Source organism: Zootoca vivipara, chromosome 3, assembly GCF_963506605.1.
Source record: "Zootoca vivipara chromosome 3, rZooViv1.1, whole genome shotgun sequence".
Classification (NCBI taxonomy): Eukaryota; Metazoa; Chordata; class Lepidosauria; order Squamata; family Lacertidae; genus Zootoca; species Zootoca vivipara.
In genome coordinates this window covers 108,908,083-108,931,509 of record NC_083278.1, presented here as the reverse complement: position 1 = coordinate 108,931,509, position 23,427 = coordinate 108,908,083, and the positions used below count along the sequence as shown (strand labels likewise).

The window sequence follows — 23,427 nt, the reverse complement described above, 5'->3', positions numbered from 1 at the left end:
CCTGAGGACCAGGGGCTGAATGTGGCCCCCAGGCCACTCTATCTGGCCCTTGGAGCCCTCCCCAGAGGCCACGCTAATCACTAGCCCTGCTTTGCACCAGGAAGCTTTTGCTAGCTGAAAAACTGTCCCTAAACTCCGATAATGCCTTTTGCCCATCTGGACGGAGGGCAGAGGGGGTGAGCGATTGTGTGTGCAAACAAGCCTAGGGGACAAAGGTAACATTTGCACCTGCTGCTTGGCCTATTTTTGCCTCTAGCCCCACGCACCATTAGCATGTGGCCCTTAGCAGCTTGCCCAGAAGGGAGTGTGGCCCTTGGAGCTCTGGCCCAAGAAATGGCTTTTCTATTCCCACTTCCTTTTCTTGACTTGCCCATCAGTCCAAGCATTCAAGCCTGCCAGAAGACATATCTGGCTTATGAGCTACCAAGATATATTCTGCCTGGGTTCCTGCAATGAACCCCAGGAACGGCATAATAACATTAAAACACATTATTTTCCGGGGTGGGGAAGAGACTCTGGAGTCCGCTGGCAGTCCCCAAATGCCACGACAATCCCACTTATGGCAGGGGCTTCTATGAAGAGCTACATCCCATTGGTGGCAATGTGTCAGGGAATGCATGGCAATAGTGGGCGGAGCAGGTGCCAGCAGTAGGTGGAGCCTGAGCCATAAGTAGGTGGAGCCAAGACCAAAAGTGGGTGGAGACAACTCCCCCTGCCCTCACCGCAACACCCCTTCTTTCCTTTTCTCTTCCGCACCCCCCACCTGGTGGGAGGAGGCAAGACAAGGCTGCTCTTGCAAGATGCCCAAACTGATCACTTGGCAGATGGCTCCTCTACTGCTGCATCGATTTTTGGCCCCCTTCCTCCAGTTCCTCCTCCACCTACAGGGCTCCCATCTGCATATGAAATTGAGCCAAGGGATGCAAGAAAGTAGACCCAAAACTGAAGGGGTTCATTCCCTCCCACCTACAGCGCCACGAGATTGAGGTTTGCGGCATTTTAAAGGCCCTCCTGCACTCAATAGGGTTGTCCTATCTCAGAGTCTGGCTCAAAGCTTCAGGGTTTTATTCTCCTTTTTGGGTTCTCCGGGGGAAGATGTCAGCTAAGGGCAAGGAGCCAGTGCCAAGGCAGAAGGCTTGAGGACATCTGCTATGTGTTATGCCCAGTAAGCACCAGGCTCTGCCCTCCCCACATCCTGACAGGTAAAGATTTGCTACTAGGGCCTCTTGTCTTCCTCCACCAGGTCCCACCTCCAACTCCCAAGCTCTTCCTGCTTTCAGAAGGCCAAGCAATCCCCCAGCCAATGTGGCTTTGGGAGGCTGCCCTCTCGGTCATGACTTTAATGCAACATCTCTTTTGCTTTCCGTTCAGTCGATTTAAGCGACTCACTGAAACAGCTGTGGCAAAAAACAGAAGTTTATACAGCTGTATTATGTATCTCGGGGAAACATGTGGCATAAACATTAATATTTTGCTACGGTCACCCCTTTCTGACCCCTGTGACTCTGATGTAAAAAGTTTCACTTCATCTTGCTGCAACTCACTGAAATTCTTCATTCTGGGTGCATAACGGCAATAATCTCATCTGTTCTGATCTGCGGTGTTTGTTGGGGGGGGGGAGGTTTATTGGTTTGTGGTGGGTTTCCCTCCGGTATTTGTTCTTGCTTTTTATTATAACTTTTGTCTCTTTATCTTGTATTTTGATGAGTTCTGCAGATGAAGGACGGGATGCAAATTAATTAATTTCTGGGATCCTCCAGAAAGAGATATGGGTCTTCAACTCCCCATGACCCCAATCCCAAGGGTGGATCTACTAGGAAACTAATGAAGTTTAAGCTTCAGGGCCCCTAATCCCGGAGGGGCCACAGAAGCAACTTTAGTCCACAAAAAAATGGGTCACCCAACTAAAATTGATTCTTTTCTTGTTTTATATATACAGTGGTCCCTCGACTTAACGAATTACTCAACATCCGATGTTTTCGACTTACGAACGGGACAAATGGCCGCACGCTTACGAATTTTTCTACATCCGAACGGAAACCGTTGGCAGTATTAAATGCTGTTTCCTCGACTTACAAATTTTAAATGTGGTTTCCTCGACATACGAATTTTTCCGAATATTTTTTTCCCTATGGGAAACCGCTTTTCGACTTACGAACTTTTCGACCTACGAATGTGCATTAGGAACGGATTAAGTTCGTAAGTCGAGGAACCACTGTATATTTCAACAACCCCGAAGTTTGAGAGTCAGCAGCACAGATGTTGTGCAGGTATGTCAATCTGTCGTGGAAAAATCCCACTGAAGAAGATGAGAGGGGTTATCTAGACCTCGTTGCTGTTTGTGAAGGAGCCCCCCTAACAGTTCAAGCTTCAGGGCCCCCAAAATGTAGGTCCCCCACTGCCCCAGACCAGTACACCGCTAGCTGCTCATGGGAAGCTCTCTTGCAAAATGCAGTCTGCCAGCAAACGCATGACCCGGGCCAGTTATTTTTCAGCTGGTATGGAAAGTAACTGCTGAGAAAACAAGGTTTAATTATCACTGTCGGAATAGAACCGGTGGTAATTAAGATCTGCAGGTCAGAGAGCTCCTCATCCTGTCGCTGATCAGCTGGTTTGTGGAAAGAGGGAATATTGATTTTGCTCCTCCAGAATTGCATTTGCTACCACTGGTAATAACAGTTTTTCTCTTTTTTTGTTCTCTCTTCTTCTTCTTCTTTTGCCTTATTATGCTTACGCACCAACAAAACACAAAAAACTGTACATTTACGACATTTGTTATAAAGATACAAAATTAACAAAAATTAAATAAACTCATATATATTGACAATAAATCTTAAAGTACATCTAACTTCCTGTCATCTCCATTACCACTGGAATTAACTGTTTTTCAGGAATGTTGCACGCCAGTGGTTTGCTTTTTTAAAAAAAGAAACAGGACTAAAAATGATTAACTTCATAATGTTGCTCAGTGATTAACTGTGCAACCCAGCTGTATATATTTTCCACCCTAAATATAGAGAAACAATATTTTTCAGAGGACCTAGCTTTTGCGACTTCAAAATATTTTCATCAAGTTAATTAGGAGCCCAAATCTTCCGCTCCAACTTTCTGGCAAATAGTGGAGGCTTGTGGAAATGAACTTAGTTAGAATTGAACCCAGAAGGTACTTGGAAGCAAAGTAAGAGGAAATTTCTTCTTTTGTCTATTCGTGCTTCAACCTCTAGAACTGGAGGAAGTAAGAACGATTTCACAATGGACACTATTCATACCTGGAACATCTTTCCTCAAACTGATGTCCTCCAGATACTGTGGACTACAGCTCCCATAATCCCTGACGATTGGCCAAGATGGCTGGGGCTGATGGTGTTTGCAGTCCAAAACATTTGCAGGACATGAGATTGGAGGAAGCAGACATAGAATCACCCTATGCAACAGAAATCAGTCCTGAGTGCTCACTGGAAGGACAGATCGTGAAGCTGAGGCTCCAATACTTTGGCCACCTCATGAGAAGAGAAGACTCCCTGGAAAAGACCCTGATGTTGGGAAAGATTGAGGGCACTAGGAGAAGGGGACGACAGAGGACAAGATGGTTGGACAGTGTTCTCGAAGCTACCAGCATGAGTTTGACCAAACTGCGGGAGGCAGGGCAAGACAGGAGTGCCTGGCGTGCTATGGTCCATGGGGCATAGCTGCCAAGTATCCCGTATCCGTCGGGAAAACCCCTTTTTTCTTACTGTTTCCCGGCGGTCTCCCGTTTGCTGATAAATCCCGGCATTCTCCCTTAAATTCGCTTCTTCCCGGCGGCCATTTTTCTGGTGCCGCTTTGGCCTTCTATGGGCACCAGAAAATGGCGACGCCGGCGCCGGAAGTTGCTTCCGCGCATGTCCGGAAGTTGCGTGACGCGACTTCCGCTGGCGCTTCGCCCTTCTATGGGCATCAGAAAATGGCGGTGCCGGCGCCGGAAGTCGCTTTTACGTGTTTCCGGTCATGCGCGGAAGCGACTTCCGGCACTGGCGCCGCCATTTTCTGATGCCCATAGAAGGGTGAAGTGCCACCGGAAGTTGCGTCACGCAACTTCCGGTCATGCGCGCGCTGCCGATCCCGGATCTTTAGGACCCGGACTTGGCAGCTATGCCATGGGGTCACGAAGAGTCAGACATGACTAAACAACCACAATGCAACAGGGGATAGGGTTCCTATACTTTAATAGTTAGGTGGGTAGAGTGAATTTTGGTAAGTACTGACTCTCACTTGCAGTGCTAAGACCCTGCAAGGTACCTGCCAAAATCCCATCTCCGACAACTGGAATTTTCGAACGTTGTTCCATGGAACATACAAGGGTTCGTTGGAAAGTGCTGAGTGTTTCTTCACTAGATCAGTCACAACGGGCAGGTTTCCCTGCAGAGTAATAGGTAGTCACAGCCGAGCACTGGCTAGGTTTCAAGACAATATCTCATTTTCTCTCTCCTCCCCACCCAGCCACAATTCTATATACGTGAATTTGCATCCCAAAATCTTCTGCAATGTGCAGGGCTCCTGTGATGAAACCGTCGATGTAGAAGAGGGTCCCTGAAGGTTTTAAAATACACTGTTGTGTACAGCTAATTAACGCAGCATTGTATCTACAAGCTTGCCCGGTCACCATAGGTGATCAAGAATCCTGTTCAGGCGAGTATACATTAGAATACATTGGAGTATTCCATCCCTCCTCAGTCATCGATGTGTTCTTACGCTGCTTGTGACGAAGGGGGTTTACTTCCTTCACAACCAGCATGAAAACACAGGCTATTAGGCTCTAGTAACTTTCACAGACTTTTTTTTTTGGGCAAACTTTTGTTTGCAAGCTTCTGTTAATACATAAGAGAAACTCTCTGCTCTACAACATCGGATCCCCCTGTCTACATTCAGTGCCAACCCCAGTTACTGTACTAGCTTCTGGGAATGAAGTGTTTATAAAGGGGAACTGGATCTTTGAAGCAATCCTCATGCAGAACAGAACTGACTGCTTTTGAGATATGCTATGACCCAGCGGATACCGTAAGTAGCATGTTAGGCCTTGACTTGGAAGGTTAAGATTCAACTTCTTCCCCTGTTCCCGGGTTAATAACAACCTACTCCACAGGCTTACGGCAAGATACTCCCTGATGTAAATAACAATAAACACATTTCCTCTTCCTTCAGTCTGAGGAAGTGGGGTGGGGAGTTTGGACAGGGAGGAATGCAAACTGGCTTCCTTCGCTCACTGTGTTTATATTTGTTTAAGAATCTCAGTTATGTGCTGGGCACACATAAAGCGAGGCAACTTTAATTCCTTCTAATCTTCCTCCCTCTGTGCAATAAAGGGCAAAATTCGCCAGAGAAGATATGTGCATGTGAGCTGACCTTTCGGGCTTTTGGAAAAAAATAAAGGAATTATTGTTAAAGCACTGAACAGCCAAAAGTGCCGTTTTATATAAACGAGCCTCATGTTGGCGTGTTTGTATTACTGTCGGGAGGGGGGAAATCCTAAAATGTTGTTGCCTTTTCACGCTAGCTGGATTCTTTTCCCACTTTGCAAATAGGAAAATAATCCACTTCTGACTTTTTAATTATCTGGCAGATTGACCTTTAAGGAATAGCCTCTTGACTTATTTCCCCTAGGGCGAAAGTGATCCACCTTCACTTTCCTGAAACACTTTTGGATTTGGACCACAACAAAGAAGTTGTGCAAGGAAACATCTTTTAAAAATAATAAAGGTAAACTTTCATGGATTTGCTAAGCAGTGGAAAGGATATCAATGTAGAAAAAATAAAATGGGGTGCATTCGTATACTCTTCTTTCACGTACCCGCATTCCCCATAATGGCAGCAGCTCCATTCATAAAATTGTAGAGTTGGAAGGGACCCTGAGGATCATCTAGTCCAACCCCCTGCAATGCAGGAATATGCTGCTGTCCCATATGAGGATCGAACCTGAAACCTTGGTGTTATCAGCATCACCCTCTACCCAACTAAGCTATCTACTTGGACCGGGAGATCAGCCAAGTTTAAGGTGCCAATAACCTTGTATTTGCCTACCATATTCCATGCCGTAATATACTTGTTGGGGCTGCACAAGAGGAAGGCAGCTTGCCCCAAAGATCTTTCTCTTCTCCATCTCCCCTCTGCACCTTCTCCCTCCATATCCCACATTCAAACCCCTCTTCATAGGGCCAGGAGTCATTCCTGGTCACTGGGAGCTGTGCTGTATGGAGCGGTAACAGAAGTGTTTAATGTTTGTAATCAGGTGAAGGGATATTGCTCGTGCTTCTATACTGTCATGTTTACTGCGTGTTTTAATATTTATGTCCCTAAAGCGCTCGCTGAGTTACACGGGGACATTTTCGCGGCACGTAACGGCAATCCAATCCCTGTATCAAATAAAGAGGAGTGCAAAGTTGCGATTAGAAACTTCCCTTTCAAGATCCAGAACTTGAGAGGTAAAATAATACCTACTATACTCTGCTGCATTTAAAAACCAGCTAAGGAGCATTAAATTGCATTCAGGTGATCTTGCAAACCATGATTTGGGTGCTCCTTCCTTTCCTCCAAGCGCAAGAGGAGGAAATTAGAAGTGACTTCTCCTCCATCATCATTATCTTATTCCAATTTTCTGGACCGTGGAGAACATTTCACACATTTACGTCTTATTCTGTGTGCAACAATATGGACAACTGATTCTTCAGTCTCTCGGTCTCTCTCATTTTCCCTTTTGTACTTTGAGCAAACATTCTCATCAATTTGAAGCTGCGTTCTCCCCGCCCCACCTTTTAATATTGTGGAATAAATGAATGGATTATTATTGTTGAATTATTACAGTATTTATTTAACACTCAAGTCACTTTTGTTACAAAAACTCAAAGCAACTTACAATAACAAACACATACATTTAAAAAACCCAGCAGGAAACAAAAGGGAAAGGGGAAAAACTAAAAACCTGAAAAAGATGTGTCTTTTTTCCAAGCAAACCATAGCATGTCATTGATCTGTTTTCAGCTGTCTCCACTGGAGTGACATCCCTCCATTCAATTTCAGGTGAGCCCCCTGCCTCACCTCCTGACTGGAGTCTTATGAACAGTCTCCACTGTTCAACAGCCACCTCCCGACCCTCTGTAGAGGGTTTTGGTGGATAGAGAAGGTTGATTTTGAGAGAGGTCTTCTCTCCCTCGACTGTTGCCTGGACTCACAGCTGTCCATGGAGGTGCAGGTCAATTCTGTGTCCAAGACAGCTGTCTACCAGCTCCATCTGGTATGCAGGCAGAGACCCTACCTGCCTGCAGACTGTCTCGCAAGAGTGGTCCATGCTCTGGTGATCTCCTGCTTGGACTACTGCAATGCGCTCTACGTGGGGCTGCCTTTAAAGGTGACCCGGAAACTACAGCTAATCCAGAACGCGGCAACTAGACTGGTGACTGGGAGTGGCCGCCAAGATCATATAACACCGGTCTTGAAAGACCTACTTTGGCTTCCAGTACGTTTCCAAGCACAATTCAAAGTGTTGGTGCTGACCTTTGAAGCAGTATACCTGAAGGAGCGTCTCCATCCCCATCGTTCAGCCCGGACACTGAGGTCCAGCACTGAGGGCCTTCTGGAAGTTCCCTCACTGTGAGAAGTGAGGTTACGGGGAACCAGGCAGAGGGCCTTCTGGGCAGTGGTGCCCACCCTGTGGAACACCGTTCCTTCAGATGTCAAGGAGATAAACAACTATCTGACTTTTAGAAGACATCTGAAAGCAGCCCTGTTTGGGGAAGTTTTTACTGTTTGATGTTTTATAGTGTTTTTAATATTCTGTTGGGAGCCGCCCAGAGTGGCTGGGGAAACCCAGCCAGATGGGCAGGGCATGTATGTATGTATGTATGTATGTATGTATGTAGTAATAATAATAATAATAATAATAATAATAATAATAATAATAATAATAATACCATCAGGCTGCCTCAGTGGGAGAGATGGAAAGCAGGATTTATTCAATCAGCTTTACTGGAAGACCAGCCCCATGGGGCTCCTCCTGCCCCTCGGCTCTTTTCTGTTCCAGTTGGTCATTTTAAAAAACTACAACTAAAGAATTGGTGCCTGTTGCTTGTTTCCCCTGCTCTTCCCTCCATGCCCCGTTTCCCTTGTGTGCCACGTGGGTGTTTTTTAGCTTGTAAGCCTACAGTAGGGATTGTCTTGTTTTAATTTGTTTACATGTACACCAATCAGGGAAACTTTTTGGGGGCTGGAGAGCAGGGCAAAAATGTTCAGAATAAATAAGGAAATAATGGCCCAACAGGAACATGTGTGTGGATGCAGGAATGCTTAAGTGGAGTTGTGAACTGTAGCTTTTATTTTATTTTTACTGTGGCTTATATTCCCACCCACCCATTCTGGTCTTCTGAGGCACCAGATGTGAGCCATTTTATGGCTGCTTCTGCAGACACATTTCCCAAAAGCAATCAGTTGGAAATGGCCCTTGGGTGACGGCTTAAATTCTGGACTGCAAAATCCTAGAAGGCTCCCTTGGCTTTAGCCATGATCCTACCCATCGAGTGTGGCAGTGGGATCACCAATGCTTAACTCAAAACAACTATTAGCATGTGCAGACGAAAAAGAAACATAAGCAGGAGAGGGTTCAGCAAACGAGATTTAAAAGCTAATCCTGCTAACATACTTCGGAATGCATGCAATTATCTCAAGGCCTTTGCAAACCACTTTATCTGGATGTTTGTTTGCAGTGGAAGGTGTGTCAGAATGAGAGCTCTTTGCACAGAGATTGCTGGAGTTGTGTTCCTTCTAAAGTCAAGGCAACCAGGCTAGGAAGCACCTACTGTGTATTATAAAAATCAAGTCTTCGGAGCCTCACACAAATACAGCCAAACGCAAGTACAGTGGAACCTCGGTTTATGAACACCTCGGTTTATGAAATTTTCGGTTTATGAACACCACAGACCCATCTGGAACGGATTAATTCACTTTCCATTACTTTCAATGGGAAAGTTCGCTTCAGTTTATGAACGCTTCAGTTTATGAACAGACTTCCGGAACCAATTACACCCATGCTTCGGGTTAAGTACACTTCAGGTTGAGTACTCTGCGGACCTGTCTGGAATGGATTAATCCACTTTCCATTACTTTCAATGGGAAAGTTCGCTTCAGTTTATGAACAGACTTCCGGAACCAATTGTGTTCATAAATATTGCAAGTGAATCATGGGGTGTTGCAGGCTGTTGAAGCTCAAAGGCTGGGAAGCGTAGCTCCCTGAGGGGAACAGAGGTCTCCTAACAACTTTTGGCACTGTTAACAAACTACAATTCCCAGGATTCTTTGGGGGGAAGCCATGACTGTTAAAGCAGTGCAATATAGTGCTTAAATGTATGGAATGGGTGTGGCCCAAATGCAGCCTTTATTTATCATCCATTCTGATTTCAAAGAATCGTAGAATCAAATTGGAAGGGACCCTGAGGATCATCTAGTCCAACCCCCTGCAATGCAGGAATATGCAGCTGTCCTGTGTGGGTATACGACAAGGAACATTCGTCCTGATCTCCTTGTGAAGAGTTTATATGTCTTTCCACTTTTCACTGCATTTCCCCGTACTTTGCAAAAAAAAAAAGCTGTTTGTTTGTTTTTAAACTGGGCTTGTTGCGCTAGGGCAGTGAATCTTTTTTTATCCACTTCAGTTGCACGACACTAAATTTAGTGAACTCCTCCTGCAAAATAGTGGCAGCAAAGGCGCCACTTGTGTGCACATGAGAACACAGAAGGAGCACCACTGGAACAGACCAAGGAGTTTGATAGTCCACCACCTCATCTTTAGGAGCAACAACCTGTCAGTCAATGAATTTGTCCTTCAATACCAAGCTCACTTGTCCCCGTACCCATTTGTGGTGGTTAAGCAATTGGGGCTGACAGCTTTGCTTTCCCTAGCTGGAACTATGGATTTCTGGGCCACAGAAAATGTATCTTGAAAGGCTGGCGCCAAAAGATGTGAGTGGTGCTGAGGTCTAAACCACTGAGCCTCTTGGACTTGTCGATTGGAAGGTTGGCTGTTCGAATCCCCACAATGGAGTGAGCTCCCATTGTTCTTTCCCAGCTTCTACCAACCTAGCAGTTTGAAAGCACGCCAGTGCAAGTAGATAAATAGGTACCGCTGTGGCGTTTCTGCGTGCTCTAGTTTCCGTCACGGTGTTCCGTTGTGCCAGAAGCAGTTTAGTCTTGCTGGCCACATGACCCGGAAAGAGTAGATGTTGTTGGACTACAACTCCCATCAGCCCCAGTGAGCACTTGCTAGGGCTGATGGAAGTTGTAGTGCCACAACCTCTGGAGGACGTCGTGTTGGCAGAGGCTGTTACATGGTAAGAGTCACACACAAGAAGTTTATTCAGATAACACACTTTCCTCTCCTTGTCCCAATTATCCAGAGCGAACCCTTTCTAAACCTCTTAGCTCTTCACTGCTGTTAAAATCACGGCAAGAAAAGAAAACGAGACGAAGGGTAATTTGCACATTTCACTCACATCAACTGAAATAGCACCCCCAAAAACCACGACGGGACTTTAATGTGAAATTGCCCAAGGGCCACACTCAGTATATCATGAGAGGCACCCAATGCTCTTGCTTTGACTTTAGAACTAACAAACCTGCGGCAAAGTTAAGACTCTTGTTACAACTGGGACAGCACAGATGCCATAAAGATTTACATTGGAAATGGGCACTTACAAGTCTCTCTCCTGAAAGAACTTCCAGCAGTTTGATAAGCATCCGTCCATCGCGAAGGTCGGCGTACAAGTCCGTAATTCTACAGGACACACGTGCCAAGTGAGAGTTAACCCACTTAGTGAAAGTTTTCTTCTGGACTGCCTCTCGTTCATCTGGTGAAAAGACATACAAAGGAATAGCAGAGTTTAGGCAGGGATGCAATAAAAGCACGTCCTGATATGACACTTCTTTGAGTGCATGATATGATCACACCCCTGGTCCATCTAGCCCAGCAGTCTCTCCAAAATTGCAGGGGTACTTCCTGGATCAGCTGGCCGGGGATTTATAAAACTGCACATCCCAGAGGGACCTGGGGCTGTCTACATTCAAGCTGAGCTATTGACCTGCTACAAATCCCATCATCCCTAGCTAGAACGACCGTTAGGGATGGTGGGAGTTGTACTCCAGGAACAGCCTGGGAAGTTTGAGAAACACGGACATTTGTATGAATGGTTCTAAAGCCCCACAAGGTTTGGAGTTAATCTGGTTTTACAGAAAGCCATGGGCAAACAAGGCCCAGCTTTGGCTGAGTTCTTGGCAGCACTTTCACAATTGTTTGCACGGCCAGTTGTTGGGCAACACAGAGTTGTTTTGCCGTTGCACAAAAGCAGCACTCCAGACAGGTCACCCTCAGACTGCCCAGTGGCCTTGGGTTGTAGTCAGAGGCAGTTCTGTCTTATTTGAAAAATAAAAATCGGCTCATGTAAAGCAGGGCACACGATTGCCTCTTACCCACTTCCCAAAACCTGAGGATTGTGGGATCTTTAAAGGAACAGAATAAGTTATGGCATGGAAGGCTGCAGCGGCGGGGATCAGTGAAGATAAGAATATTCAGATTTGTAGAAACACTTTACAGCAAGGCAAAACCCCATTTGATACAACTGCCTCTAATTTTTTGTTAATCATTCTCCCCCCCCCCAAAAAAAAACACCCCACAGGGCGATATTTATACAGAGAATAATAATAAAAAAGAGTTCTGTGTCAAAGCACATCTTTGCATACAGTCTATCTCATGCTTTTGCCTGTGTTAGAAGGTTCTCGGGTAGCAGAGCTGGTGAAGATCCTTGTTTGAGATCTTGGAGACCCACTGTCAGAGCACAGCAGTGCTTCAGCTCAGTGCAAAGCAAGATCCCACCGCCCAGAACAATCTCGGATGCATTCAAAATTAAATTGCAATGCTCTGACCTCCCAGTCCTGGTGTTTTCTAAAGACCTTTTGTGATTATTTCCCCTCACAATAATGGTAGCAATATTATCTGCACAGGACACTCAAGACTTTGGGAGGGATTTGAAGGGATTTGTGCTTGGAGAGGTGAATTCCCTCTATATTCTAGCCATGGAGCCCACATTCTTTGCTTTCACTGCAAATAAACCTTGAGGCAGAGGTCTGGCTGTGGTGGTCAGCCTATGTCATTTATTTAATTGCTAATTTTCTATCCTGCCCTTCTTCGCAAAGGAGCCCTGGGTGGCAATCAGCAAAACAGTAACTTTTTTCAATTGAAAACATATTTTAAAACAAACAAACCCCAAACACATATCCTCACAGCCAACCATTTCAAGCATTTACAGGAAGTATATTTCAGCCCTCAGGTGTCTTTGTGAACAAGGTACCTACTTCAGGCTGGAGGGGAAGGTTGACACATAAATGAATGCTCCTCCACATGAGAACAAGAGTTTCCTGCACATGTAAACATGGAAGCCAGGAACACATGTTCTAGGCCGCACCTCCACCATCCATTTAAAGCACAATACCTTTCAGTCATGGCTTTTCCCCCAAAGAATTCTGGGAGTTGTAGTTTGGTTAAGGGTGTTGTTGACACTTAATTCTCTTCACAGCACCCTTGACAAACTACGGTTCCCAGAATGCTTTGGGGGAAGCCATGATTGTTTAAAGCGGTATCACAGGGCTTTAAATGTGTGAAATGTAGCTCCAGTTTTCCATGTAAAAAAGGGAAGCTCTCTATAGTGAAGCATTCGATCAAAGAAGCCCTGGCCTTCCGTTTGAGGTGTGGCAGAGTTATTAGACTTCTTGTTTGTTGCTAACCTCCAGCTTCAATACACTACAGACCTTTGCTCTGTGACATCACTTTCTGTGTGTGTGTGTGTGTGTGTGTTTTAAGTCTCCATTCTTCTTGCTGCTGTGACTGTTGCCTCGTAATTACAAAGTACACCCAACTTTACTTCTGTTGCAGCACTGGAATGTGAAATATCCAAGTGGAGGCTGGAGAGGTTTAAATGATTCGGGCAAACAGAACAGGGAGGTGATCCCCTTTGCTAGAAAGCGCAAACCTCATTTTAGCAAAGCACAATACTGCAAAGCCAAAGTACCAATGAACAAGTGGCATTGAGTTGTCCTTGTATGAGTGTGGCGTAACCTCATTGTTTGCTATCATCTCTGAAAAGTTAACAGGAATCTTTCTCACCCAGTTATTTAGAACCAGCAGCAGTATGTATATAAATATTTAATCCACAGTTGATTTAATTTTTTTTTTACCCCGTCTATAACTGTCTTGGATATGAAATCATTTTAAAATACACAATAGTTTAATATATGTTTTTATTGCTGAAGGTCATGCTGTTAAATTGCCTTTGAGGTGCCTCACAGGAAGTAATTCATAACTGGAATGGAACGGAAATTTTGAAAAATCTCCTGAGTAGTGGGCACAGTTATGCAGATGTCCTGTGTTCAATGGGCCAGCAAAGAGGCAAGCCCTCTTTGAACATCATCATCATCATCATCATCACCTCTTATTTATATCCCACCCATCTGGTTGGGTTTCCCCAGCCACTCTGGGCAGCTTACAGCATATATAAAAACATAGTAAAATATCAAGCATTAAAAAGAACTCCACTGGCAAATTTGGTTGCTGTCCTCCACCATCCATGAGAAAATTAAGTAAGGCAATAGAGACTCACAAAAGGATAGAAAACTCTTATTTATGCCTGCCAAAATATGGATAAATTGCCATGGAAAGGTTGCCTGGAGTCCAGACGGACAGTATTTTGCTGGAAGAAGTTGAGCCAATACCAGAATTTTGAGTTTTCACATTTATGCTGGATTAAAGTGTTCTGTCACCCCTAGCATAACAAATCCGCTTTTAAAGAAAAAAATTAAAAATGACTTTTTGTACGTAGTTTGAAAAAGTTTCAGGCAAATGCGCTGGGAAGCGTGGGATGAGCAAATGACTATCAGGAAGAATTAGACATACTACCTAAGCAAAGCAGGATGAGTGCACAAACAAATCAAAACAAATGTTCAGTGCAGACCGGATAGAATCTAGCTAAACTTTGTGAAAGCAAATTTGGATGAATACTCACTAAAAAAGGTCATCTGGAGAGGCTCTAAATGAATAGTGCCTTAAGGATGTCATTTATTTCCCAATTTCCTGCGCAGAATATTAAATGCATGGGGTGTTTTTTTTTTTAACTCAGCTATTTCCCCTGTTATTTTACTTCCCCTAATTTCACATTTCCATGTTTTTAGGCAAGATGTGAAAAACCGTGCCTGCTCAGGGACTGTCTGCAGGCTTCCCTGAAGTAAAACATGCATTGCAATGCAAGGAAGAGGAGTCCCAGCTGTGTTCACGGAAAAGTTCTCCAGCTCATTCAGCAAGTAAGGAGAATCTCCCTGGCTGCTCTGTATAAACTGAGCGTGTTCCAAATACACAGGCTAACCCGCATCGCAGGGGCATCGTCGGGCCATGAGAGCATTGTACGGGCCGACCTTCGCCGAGCGGATTTCAAGAAGGTTGTGTCCGTTTGCCGTGGAGTGGAAACGGCAGCTGGCCGTTTCTGTTTGAGAGTTTCACAACCCCTGAAAAGTCTCGCCGTAGTCTCTCGCCACTTTCAAGCACATAAATCGAACGGACAATTTTCCCTACCAAACCACTGGGGTTTGAAAATGCAACAAGGGTGATGAACGGGTCTTGATGGGTTTATTGAACGAAAGACTTTGTTCCTGTACTTAAGAGTGAACGAAGCATCCGCAAAAGACTATAAAGAATACTGGCAAAATAAATTATTGAACTATGCTGGACAAATCAGTTAACTTGAAACCCAAGAAAGAAAGAGGACTTGGGGGGAGGGGAGGAATGTTTAATGCATCATATCTTTTAAGCTTTGTGTATAGTGTTTTACATTAGTATAACTTTAAATGTCACTTGTAATAAGATGAATGTTTAAAATTGGATTATTAAGAATATAAGGTTTTAAGGACGTGCGTGAACGAGTACTAAACAATGGAACCAAGAGGGGGAGTCAAGCAAAAATTATGGTTAAAAATTGGTTTGTGGTGTTTTTGTTGTTATTTCTGGAGAATTACTGTAATAAAATGTTATCAAAAAGGGGAAAAGGGGAAAAAAGAAAATGCAAGAAGGATAACTAAACAGTCACATGCCTTCTTAGAGGGCTGAAGTTGTGCTTTCCTTCACCCACCCACCTTTCCAAAAAAGAACAGTTTATTGAAATGCAATCTTTGTAAAAGCAAACACAGAGCTCTGGAAACTTTGGTGCAACTCTGCAAAGTTCTGCTGCACCTAAGGAGCATTTCCCTCCCTTCCTCATTCCAATAACTAGGTGGACATCTCAGCTTGACAATTCCATGAAAGGTACAATGGACATATCTTCATCACCTGCTTTACAGAGGCTGGTCTTCGACCTGAAGGGCTATCAGAGAACAGTACTCTAACCAGCCAAAAAGTTATACAGTCCAACTCCCATTTAAAGATAAAGAACCCGAAAAAAAAGAGAGCAAATGGGGCTTTCAGGTTGACCATCAAGAACTACAGAACTACAATTCTCAAGACCCGTAACAAACTACAGTTCCCAAGGTTCCCTGCGGCTGTTGAAGTAGCATAAGAGTGATTTAAATGGAAGATGTTGGGGATCCGACCCAAGTAGGTTGCCAGATCAGGGAAACCCAGTTTCCTCCAACTGCTGCAAGAGATCAGCCCCACAAAAGCAAGACAGAGAACCATAGAAGCTTTTCCTTTGAGAATTATAGGACAGAACCACCTAAAATGTACAGGTGGTTGGTTATTCATGGATGCTACTACAGTGGCTGGAATGTTACCCGCCCCCAAATGGAAAGAAGCAGAAGTCGCAGCAAAGGAAGAATGGATACAAAAACTTATGGAATACGCAAAAATGGCAAAACTTACCGGGAATAATAAGAAATCCAGATAACAAACTTTTTATAAAAGAATGAAAATGGTTTGTTGAATATTTACAGATAAATTGTAAACAGATAAGAACATTGGCGGGATTATTGTAATAGCCTGCAGTTTTATAAGAGTATGTATTTAAAGTAGATGAATAAATGAGCAAATAAATTTGGATATGCAGAGGATATAAAAAATAAATTTTAGGAACCACAGAAAGTGGGGGGAGGAAGTCAAGTTTTGAAATGTTAAAATGATTGTAAAATTGTTGACATGTATAAAATTAGTGAAATGTATAAACTTGAAAAGTAGAAATAAAAAATTGATTATTAAAAAAAACATAGAATTGTAGCGTTGGAAGGGACCCTGAGGATCATCTAGCCCAACCCCCTGGATGCAGGAATACGCTGCTGTACCATACGAGGATCAAACCTGAAATCTTGGCTTTATCAGCACCATCCATACTTTAACCAGCTGGACAGCCGTCTTTTCCTTCTTTTCTTTCATTTTGCGGGGTTATGAACAAAGCTATTTTACAGCTCGAGACTGCAAGGCTCCATAGCTCCCGTGCGCTGAATGTGCTTTTGCAGGCAGAAAGGGTTTGGAATCTCTGGTTTTAAAAAGTGTCAGGTATCGGGAAACCTGAGACCCTGGAGAGCCACTGCTGGCCGGAGAAGACGAGACTAGGCTAGCTGGGCAGACAAGACTGACCTGAAAAAGCAGTTTCCAGCATTTATCAGGAGCATGTGCAGCTCAGCGGTATGACACCTGCTTCACATGCATGAGCTTTTCGGATTCCATCCCCAGCATCTTCAGGTTACAGCTTGGAGAAACTGCTGTCTGAAGACCTGGAACGCCACTGCCAGTCAGTGCAGACAATATTGAGCTAGATGGACCTGTGGTCTGAGCCTGCGTCAGGAAGCTTCCTGTGTTTTCAAGACCTCCGAGACACTTTTTTTTCTGAATTAAAACTGGTTGCACTCCACCACCACCCCGAAATGCCCACTTTTCAAGGAGACACCTGCTCTGCCCGTTTGTATGTTTTTCCTCTTTCTTCCCCTTCCCTCTTTCCTTTTGTGCTGCGTCCTTTAGATTACAAACCTGCAGGCAAAGAACGGTTTTCTTAAGGTTAGGTTTATTGCTTTCAAGATTGGTTTACACGGCAATTGACATTATGAATACCAGAGAAAATAAGACAGGTGAGGAGAATCCTTGTGATGATATTTAATAAAGTGAGTAGGAAAGACGAGATCATCTGTGGTAAAACAGATACCGGGGTGGAGGGGAACCCGCAAAAAAAAAAATTGTCGTTGGAAATAACATTTGCCCTTCTCTTCATCTAAAAGGTAAAAGGTAAAGGGACCCCTGACCATTAGGTCCAGTCGTGACCGACTCTGGGGTTGCGCGCTCATCTCGCATTATTGGCCGAGGGAGCCGGCGTATAGCTTCCAGGTCATGTGGCCAGCAAGACAAAGCCGCTTCTGGCAAACCAGAGCAGCACATGGAAACGCCGTTTACCTTCCCGCTGTAGCGGTTCCTATTTATCTACTTGCATTTTAATGTGCTTTCGAACTGCTAGGTTGGCAGGAGCTGGGACCAAGCAACGGGAGCTCACCCCGTCACAGGGATCCGAACCGCCGACCTTCTGATCAGCAAGCCCTAGGCTCAGTGGTTTAACCCATAGCGCCACCTGGGTCCCTTCTCTTCATCTGTTGTTGTTTAGTCGTTTAGTCGTGTCCGACTCTTCGTGACCCCATGGACCATAGCACGCCAGACACTCCTGTCTTGCACTGCCTCCCGCAGTTTGGTCAAACTCATGTTCGTAGCTTCGAGAACACTGTCCAACCATCTTGTCCTCTGTCGTCCCCTTCTCCTAGTGCCCTCAATCTTTCCCAACATCAGGGTCTTTTCCAAGGATTCTTCTCTTCTCATGAGGTGGCCAAAGTATTGGAGCCTCAGCTTCACGATCTGTCCTTCCAGGGAGCACTCAGGGCTGATTTCCTTAAGAATGGATAGGTTTGATCTTCTTGCAGTCCATGGGACTCTCAAGAGTCTCCTCCAGCACCATAATTCAAAAGCATCAATTCTTCGGCGATCAGCCTTCTTTATGGTCCAGCTCTCACTTCCATACATCACTACTGGGAAAACCATAGCTTTAACTATACGGACCTTTGTCGGCAAAGTGATGTCTCTGCTTTTTAAGATGCTGTCTAGGTTTGTCATTGCTTTTCTCCCAAGAAGCAGGCGTCTTTTAATTTCGTGACTGCTGTCACCATCTGCAGTGATCAAGGAGCCCAAGAAAGTAAAATCTCTCACTGCCTCCATTTCTTCCCCTTCTATTTGCCAGGAGGTGATGGGACCAGTGGCCATGATCTTGGTTTTTTTGATGTTGAGCTTCAGACCATATTTTGCGCTCTCCTCTTTCACCCTCATTAAAAGGTTCTTTAATTCCTCCTCGCTTTCTGCCATCAAGGTTGTGTCATCTGCATATCTGAGGTTGTTGATATTTCTTCCGGCAATCTTAATTCCGGCTTGGGATTCATCTAGTCCAGCCTTTCGCATGATGAATTCTGCATATAAGTTAAATAAGCAGGGAGACAATATACAACCTTGTCGTACTCCTTTCCCAATTTTGAACCAATCAGTTGTTCCATATCCAGTTCTAACTGTAGCTTCTTGTCCCACATAGAGATTTCTCAGGAGACAGATGAGGTGATCAGGCACTCCCATTTCTTTAAGAACTTGCCATAGTTTGCTGTGGTCGACACAGTCAAAGGCTTTTGCATAGTCAATGAAGCAGAAGTAGACGTTTTTCTGGAACTCTCTAGCTTTCTCCATAATCCAGCGCATGTTTGCTATTTGGTCTCTGGTTCCTCTGCCCTTTCGAAATCCAGCTTGCACTTCTGGGAGTTCTCGGTCCACATACTGCTTAAGCCTGCCTTGTAGAATTTTAAGCATAACCTTGCTAGCGTGTGAAATGAGCGCAATTGTGCGGTAGTTGGAGCATTCTTTGGCACTGCCCTTCTTTGGAATTGGGATGTAGACTGATCTTCTCCAATCCTCTGGCCATTGCTGAGTTTTCCAAACTTGCTGGCATATTGGGTGTAGCACCTTAACAGCATCATCTTTTAAAATTTTAAATAGTTCAGCTGGAATATCATCACTTCCACTGGCCTTGTTATTAGCAATGCTTTCTAAGGCCCATTTGACTTCACTCTCCAAGATGTCTGGCTCAAGGTCAGCAACCACACTACCTGGGGTGTATGAGACCTCCATATCTTTCTGGTATAATTCCTCTGTGTATTCTTGCCACCTCTTCTTGATGTCTTCTGCTTCTGTTAGGTCCTTACCACTTTTGTCCTTGATTATGGTAATCTTTGTACGAAATGTTCCTTTCATATCTCCAATTTTCTTGAACAGATCTCTGGTTTTCCCCATTCTATTGTTTTCCTCTATTTCTTTGCATTGCTCATTTAAGAAGACCCTCTTGTCTCTCCTTGCTGTTTTTTGGAAATCTGCATTCAGTTTCCTGTATCTTTCCCTATCTCCCTTGCATTTTGCTTGCCTCCTCTCCTCCGCTATTTGTAAGGCCTCGTTGGATAGCCATTTTGCTTTCTTGCATTTCCTTTTCCTTGGGATGGTTTTCGTTGCTGCCTCCTGTATAATGTTACGAGCCTCCATCCATAGTTCTTCAGGCACTCTGTCCACCAAATCTAAATCCTTAAACCTGTTCCTCACTTCCACTGTGTATTCATAAGGGATTTGATTCAGATTGTATCTTACTGGCCCAGTGGTTTTTCCTACTTTCTTCAGTTTAAGCTGGAATTTTGCTATAAGAAGCTGATGATCTGAGTTACAGTCAGCTCCAGGTCTTGTTTTTGCTGACTGTATAGAGCTTCTCCATCTTTGGCTGCAGAGAATATAATCAATCTGATTTCGATGCTGCCCATTTGGTGATATCCATGTGTAGAGTCGTCTCTTGTGTTGTTGGAAGAGAGTGTTTGTGATGACCAGCTTGTTCTCTTGACAGAACTCTATTAGCCTTTGCCCTGCTTCATTTTGAACTCCAAGGCCAAACTTGCCAGTTGTTCCTTTTATCTCTTGATTCCCTACTTTAGCATTCCAATCCCCTGTAATGAGAAGAACATCCTTCTTTGGTGTCATTTCTAGAAGTTGTTGTAGGTCTTCATAGAATTGGTCAATTTCTCTTCATCTACTGAGTTACAAAACTCTTACAGAACCAGAAAAGGGCTAACACAAAACCTTGTTTCTTATTCCAAAATATTTTGAGGGGGGGGTCATTCTTGTTCAGACTCTCTTGTTTTTAACTGATCTTCCGGAAGCGGAGCCGTCCTGTCTGAAGAGCAGCTGAAATACGCTTTCCGTAAATAAATGATTAAACAAGCAATTGTTATTGATCATTAATTAGCTGGGCATGACATCTAAGGCTCCAGGAGCCTTAAAGGGGTTGCGCAGATGGATAAAAGCTTTGTATCTGCAGGGTAGGGTGGGAGACCAGCGCTGAAGATTTCTAATTAAAGCCAGAGGATATGGGTGGAGTAGCCAAACGTCAGATAGCGGACGAGCATCGAACAAAGCTCAGGCAGCAGGAAAAGGGAAGTAGCTCTCTAGAGTTTTGCACTGATAACACAGAGAGTCGGACTTATCTCTAGAGCCACTTCCACTAGGTGGAAACGCCAGAGGACGCAAATAAGCTGTCCAAATAAAGGGCTGGTAACTTGGGAGTTTGGGTCAAGATTTGACATGTGTCCCTACAGGTGCAATGCACTTTTACATGGGGGCTGCCCTTGAAGACTGTTCGGAAATTTGCATCCAGAAACTGACTAGGCTAGCAGGGATCGGGAGCAGAGATTTTTATTGAAACAATTCCAGTAGGTTTCTCAGCTCAATTCAGAAGGCTGGCCGTAATGTTTGAAGCCCTGCAAGGCTGAGGAACCAGATATCGCTGGACTGCCTTCCGGCCAGTGTGGACAATACTGAGCCATATGAGTCAGAGGTCCGACTCAGTAAAAGCCAACTTCCTATACCCACAGGTAACAACACACAACTCGGCGGTTCACTCTCATTCATTTCAATGGGTTCAGGGGCCGGCCCTGACATGGGGCAGAATGAGGCAGCCACCTCAGGCAGCAGATGCTATGGGGCGAAAAGCAGCGAGAGCCACGGAGTCTGCCCTGTAGCCAAGTAATCTAACCTGCTGCCCTCAGGTGTGGTGGGGGACTCTGCCCCATTGCCGGAGAGCAGCTTTCATACATGGAATGGGGGAAATATCTCAGTCAGAAAATGTCTTTTGGTCGGCCCTGAACATGCTCATTTATACCAAATGAACAGCAGAGTGTGAAGGGTGCAGATCGGGGAGCACAGAGCTATCTATTTATTTAAATACATCTAAGCTGCACTTTTATATGCCTGTTGTCTTGGCAGGGATACTGGAATGGCTTGCCGGTTCCTTCTCCAGGTCCGTGTAGTTAAAGCCAAAAAAGGTCCGTATAGTTAAAGCTATGGTTTTCCCAGTGGTGATGTATGGAAGTGAGAGCTGGACCATAAAGAAGGCTGGTGCTTTTGAATTATGGTGCTGGAGGAGACTCCTGAGAGTCCCATGGACTGCAAGAAGATCAAACCTATCCATTCTGAAGGAAATCAGTCCCGAGTGCTCACTGGAAGGACAGAACCTGAAGCTGAGGCTCCAATACTTTGGCCACCTCATGAGAAGAGAAGACTCCCTGGAAAAGACCCTGATGTTGGGAAAGATGGAGGGCACAAGGAGAAGGGGACGACAGAGGATGAGATGGTTGGATAGTGTTCTCGAAGCTACAAACATGAGTTTGACCAAACTGCGGGAGGCAGTGGAAGACAGGAGTGCCTGGCGTGCTATGGTCCATGGGGTCACGAAGAGTCGGACACGACTAAACGACACAACAACAACAACAACAACAACAACAACAACAAGAAGAAGAAGAAGAAGCTGCACTATCGTAGGAAGCATGTGCAACGTAAAAACATTCACATTCCAAAGACCTATCGAAGCCGTGTGGTTTTGAAATGGGTGTCTAAAAGAAAAGCAGGGGGTACTCCCACTGGACTTCTATTGGCAAGGAGTTCCACAGGCAGGGCCAGCCACGCTAAAGCCTTGATCCCTGATGAAGGCCGACTGAACCTCAGGGGCACAGGGGAAGACCATCCAAAGGGGCCCATCAGAAGACCTCAGGAGCATAAGGGATTAGGTCTTTCGGTCCCAAGCCGTTTGAGGCACAAGAACCTTGAAATATGCCAGCAAACTGGAACCAGTGCTGCTCTCTCAGCAAAAGAGTAACCACGGCAGTCTGTTACCTTCTGCAGCAGGTACAAGGGCAGCCCCACGTGAAGGACACTGTGGTAATCAAGCCTTGAGGTGACCCCAAAATCTCTCCCCAGTGCCTCATGCTAATACACTTTTGGAGTCTGATGCCTCCTTGCCAAACAAAGGCATATCTCTTGTTGCAATGCCAGGCGAGCATTCGCTGGGTTTGAAATAAAGGCGTCGCAGATAAAATTGCCAACCACATTCTAAACCAGGGTCTCCAAACTAAGGCCCAGGGGCCGGATGTGGCCCGATCGCCTTCTAAATCCGGCCCGCAGACGGTCCGGGAATCAGCATGTTTTTACATGAGTAGAATGTGTCCTTTTATTTAAAATGCATCCCTGGGTTATTTGTAGGGCCTGAGTGGTGTTTTTACATGAGTAGAATGTGTCCTTTTATTTAAAATGCATCTCTGGGTTATTGTGGGGCATATGAATTCGTTCATATTTTTTTCCAAAATATAGTCTGGCCCCCCACAAGGTCTGAGGGACAGTGGAGCGGCCCCCTGCTGAAAAAGTTTGCTGACCCCTGTTCTAAACGCTTCATCCTGGGAGAGGCTGGTAGAATTTAGTCACACTTTATTTGTTTGGGGTAGCTTGTTCAATCTGCTTTTAAAGCATTTGAACCACAGTGATGCAGAAGGCAGAATTGTCATCCTACCTGTTTACTCAGGTGAGTGAACTTCCCAAACCTATAATCATCATTCATCATTTATGTGGCATTATTGTGTTCTGCAGTCGCTTGGCACGGCTTCCCACAACCATTCAGGGTTGGAGGACATGTTTTAATGCTGAAAGCAAGGAGTGAAACTGAGACCATGTTGCTCAAAGCTAACCAGTTGGTTTTATCTAAGCAGGGAAACTATGGATACCAGCTCTGGATCTTTAACTATGGTTTGAAGTCTGTATGGGATCCTGATTTGCTCTGAGAAACTGAAAACCATAGTTTCCTGATTTGGACTGAAACAGTAAACTATGGAAGATTTTGACATTGCATTCAGGAACACCATGAAGGGAGGAGAGAATTAAGTGCACGGACAAAAGTCTCATTCAAAACTTGGCTTCTGAAAAGTAGGATAGGATTGTTAAAACCAGGACTCTGTCTACTATTCCCTGGTGGATCACGCTGGGAATGATGAAAGAACAGATTTCTG

General features: G+C 44.8%; 1 protein-coding gene across 4 annotated transcripts in view; it reads right to left on the bottom strand.

The window, feature by feature from the left end:
* The window catches only part of SPTBN1 (spectrin beta, non-erythrocytic 1), a 212,123-nt gene that overhangs the window by 81,672 nt on the left and 107,024 nt on the right, over positions 1-23,427 (bottom strand). For all 4 annotated transcript variants that reach the window (XM_035110961.2, XM_035110965.2, XM_035110962.2 and 1 more), the window contains one exon: positions 10,717-10,868. In XM_035110961.2, coding sequence (XP_034966852.1) covers positions 10,717-10,868 — 152 coding nt within the window. The remainder of the gene's footprint in view (positions 1-10,716; positions 10,869-23,427) is intronic.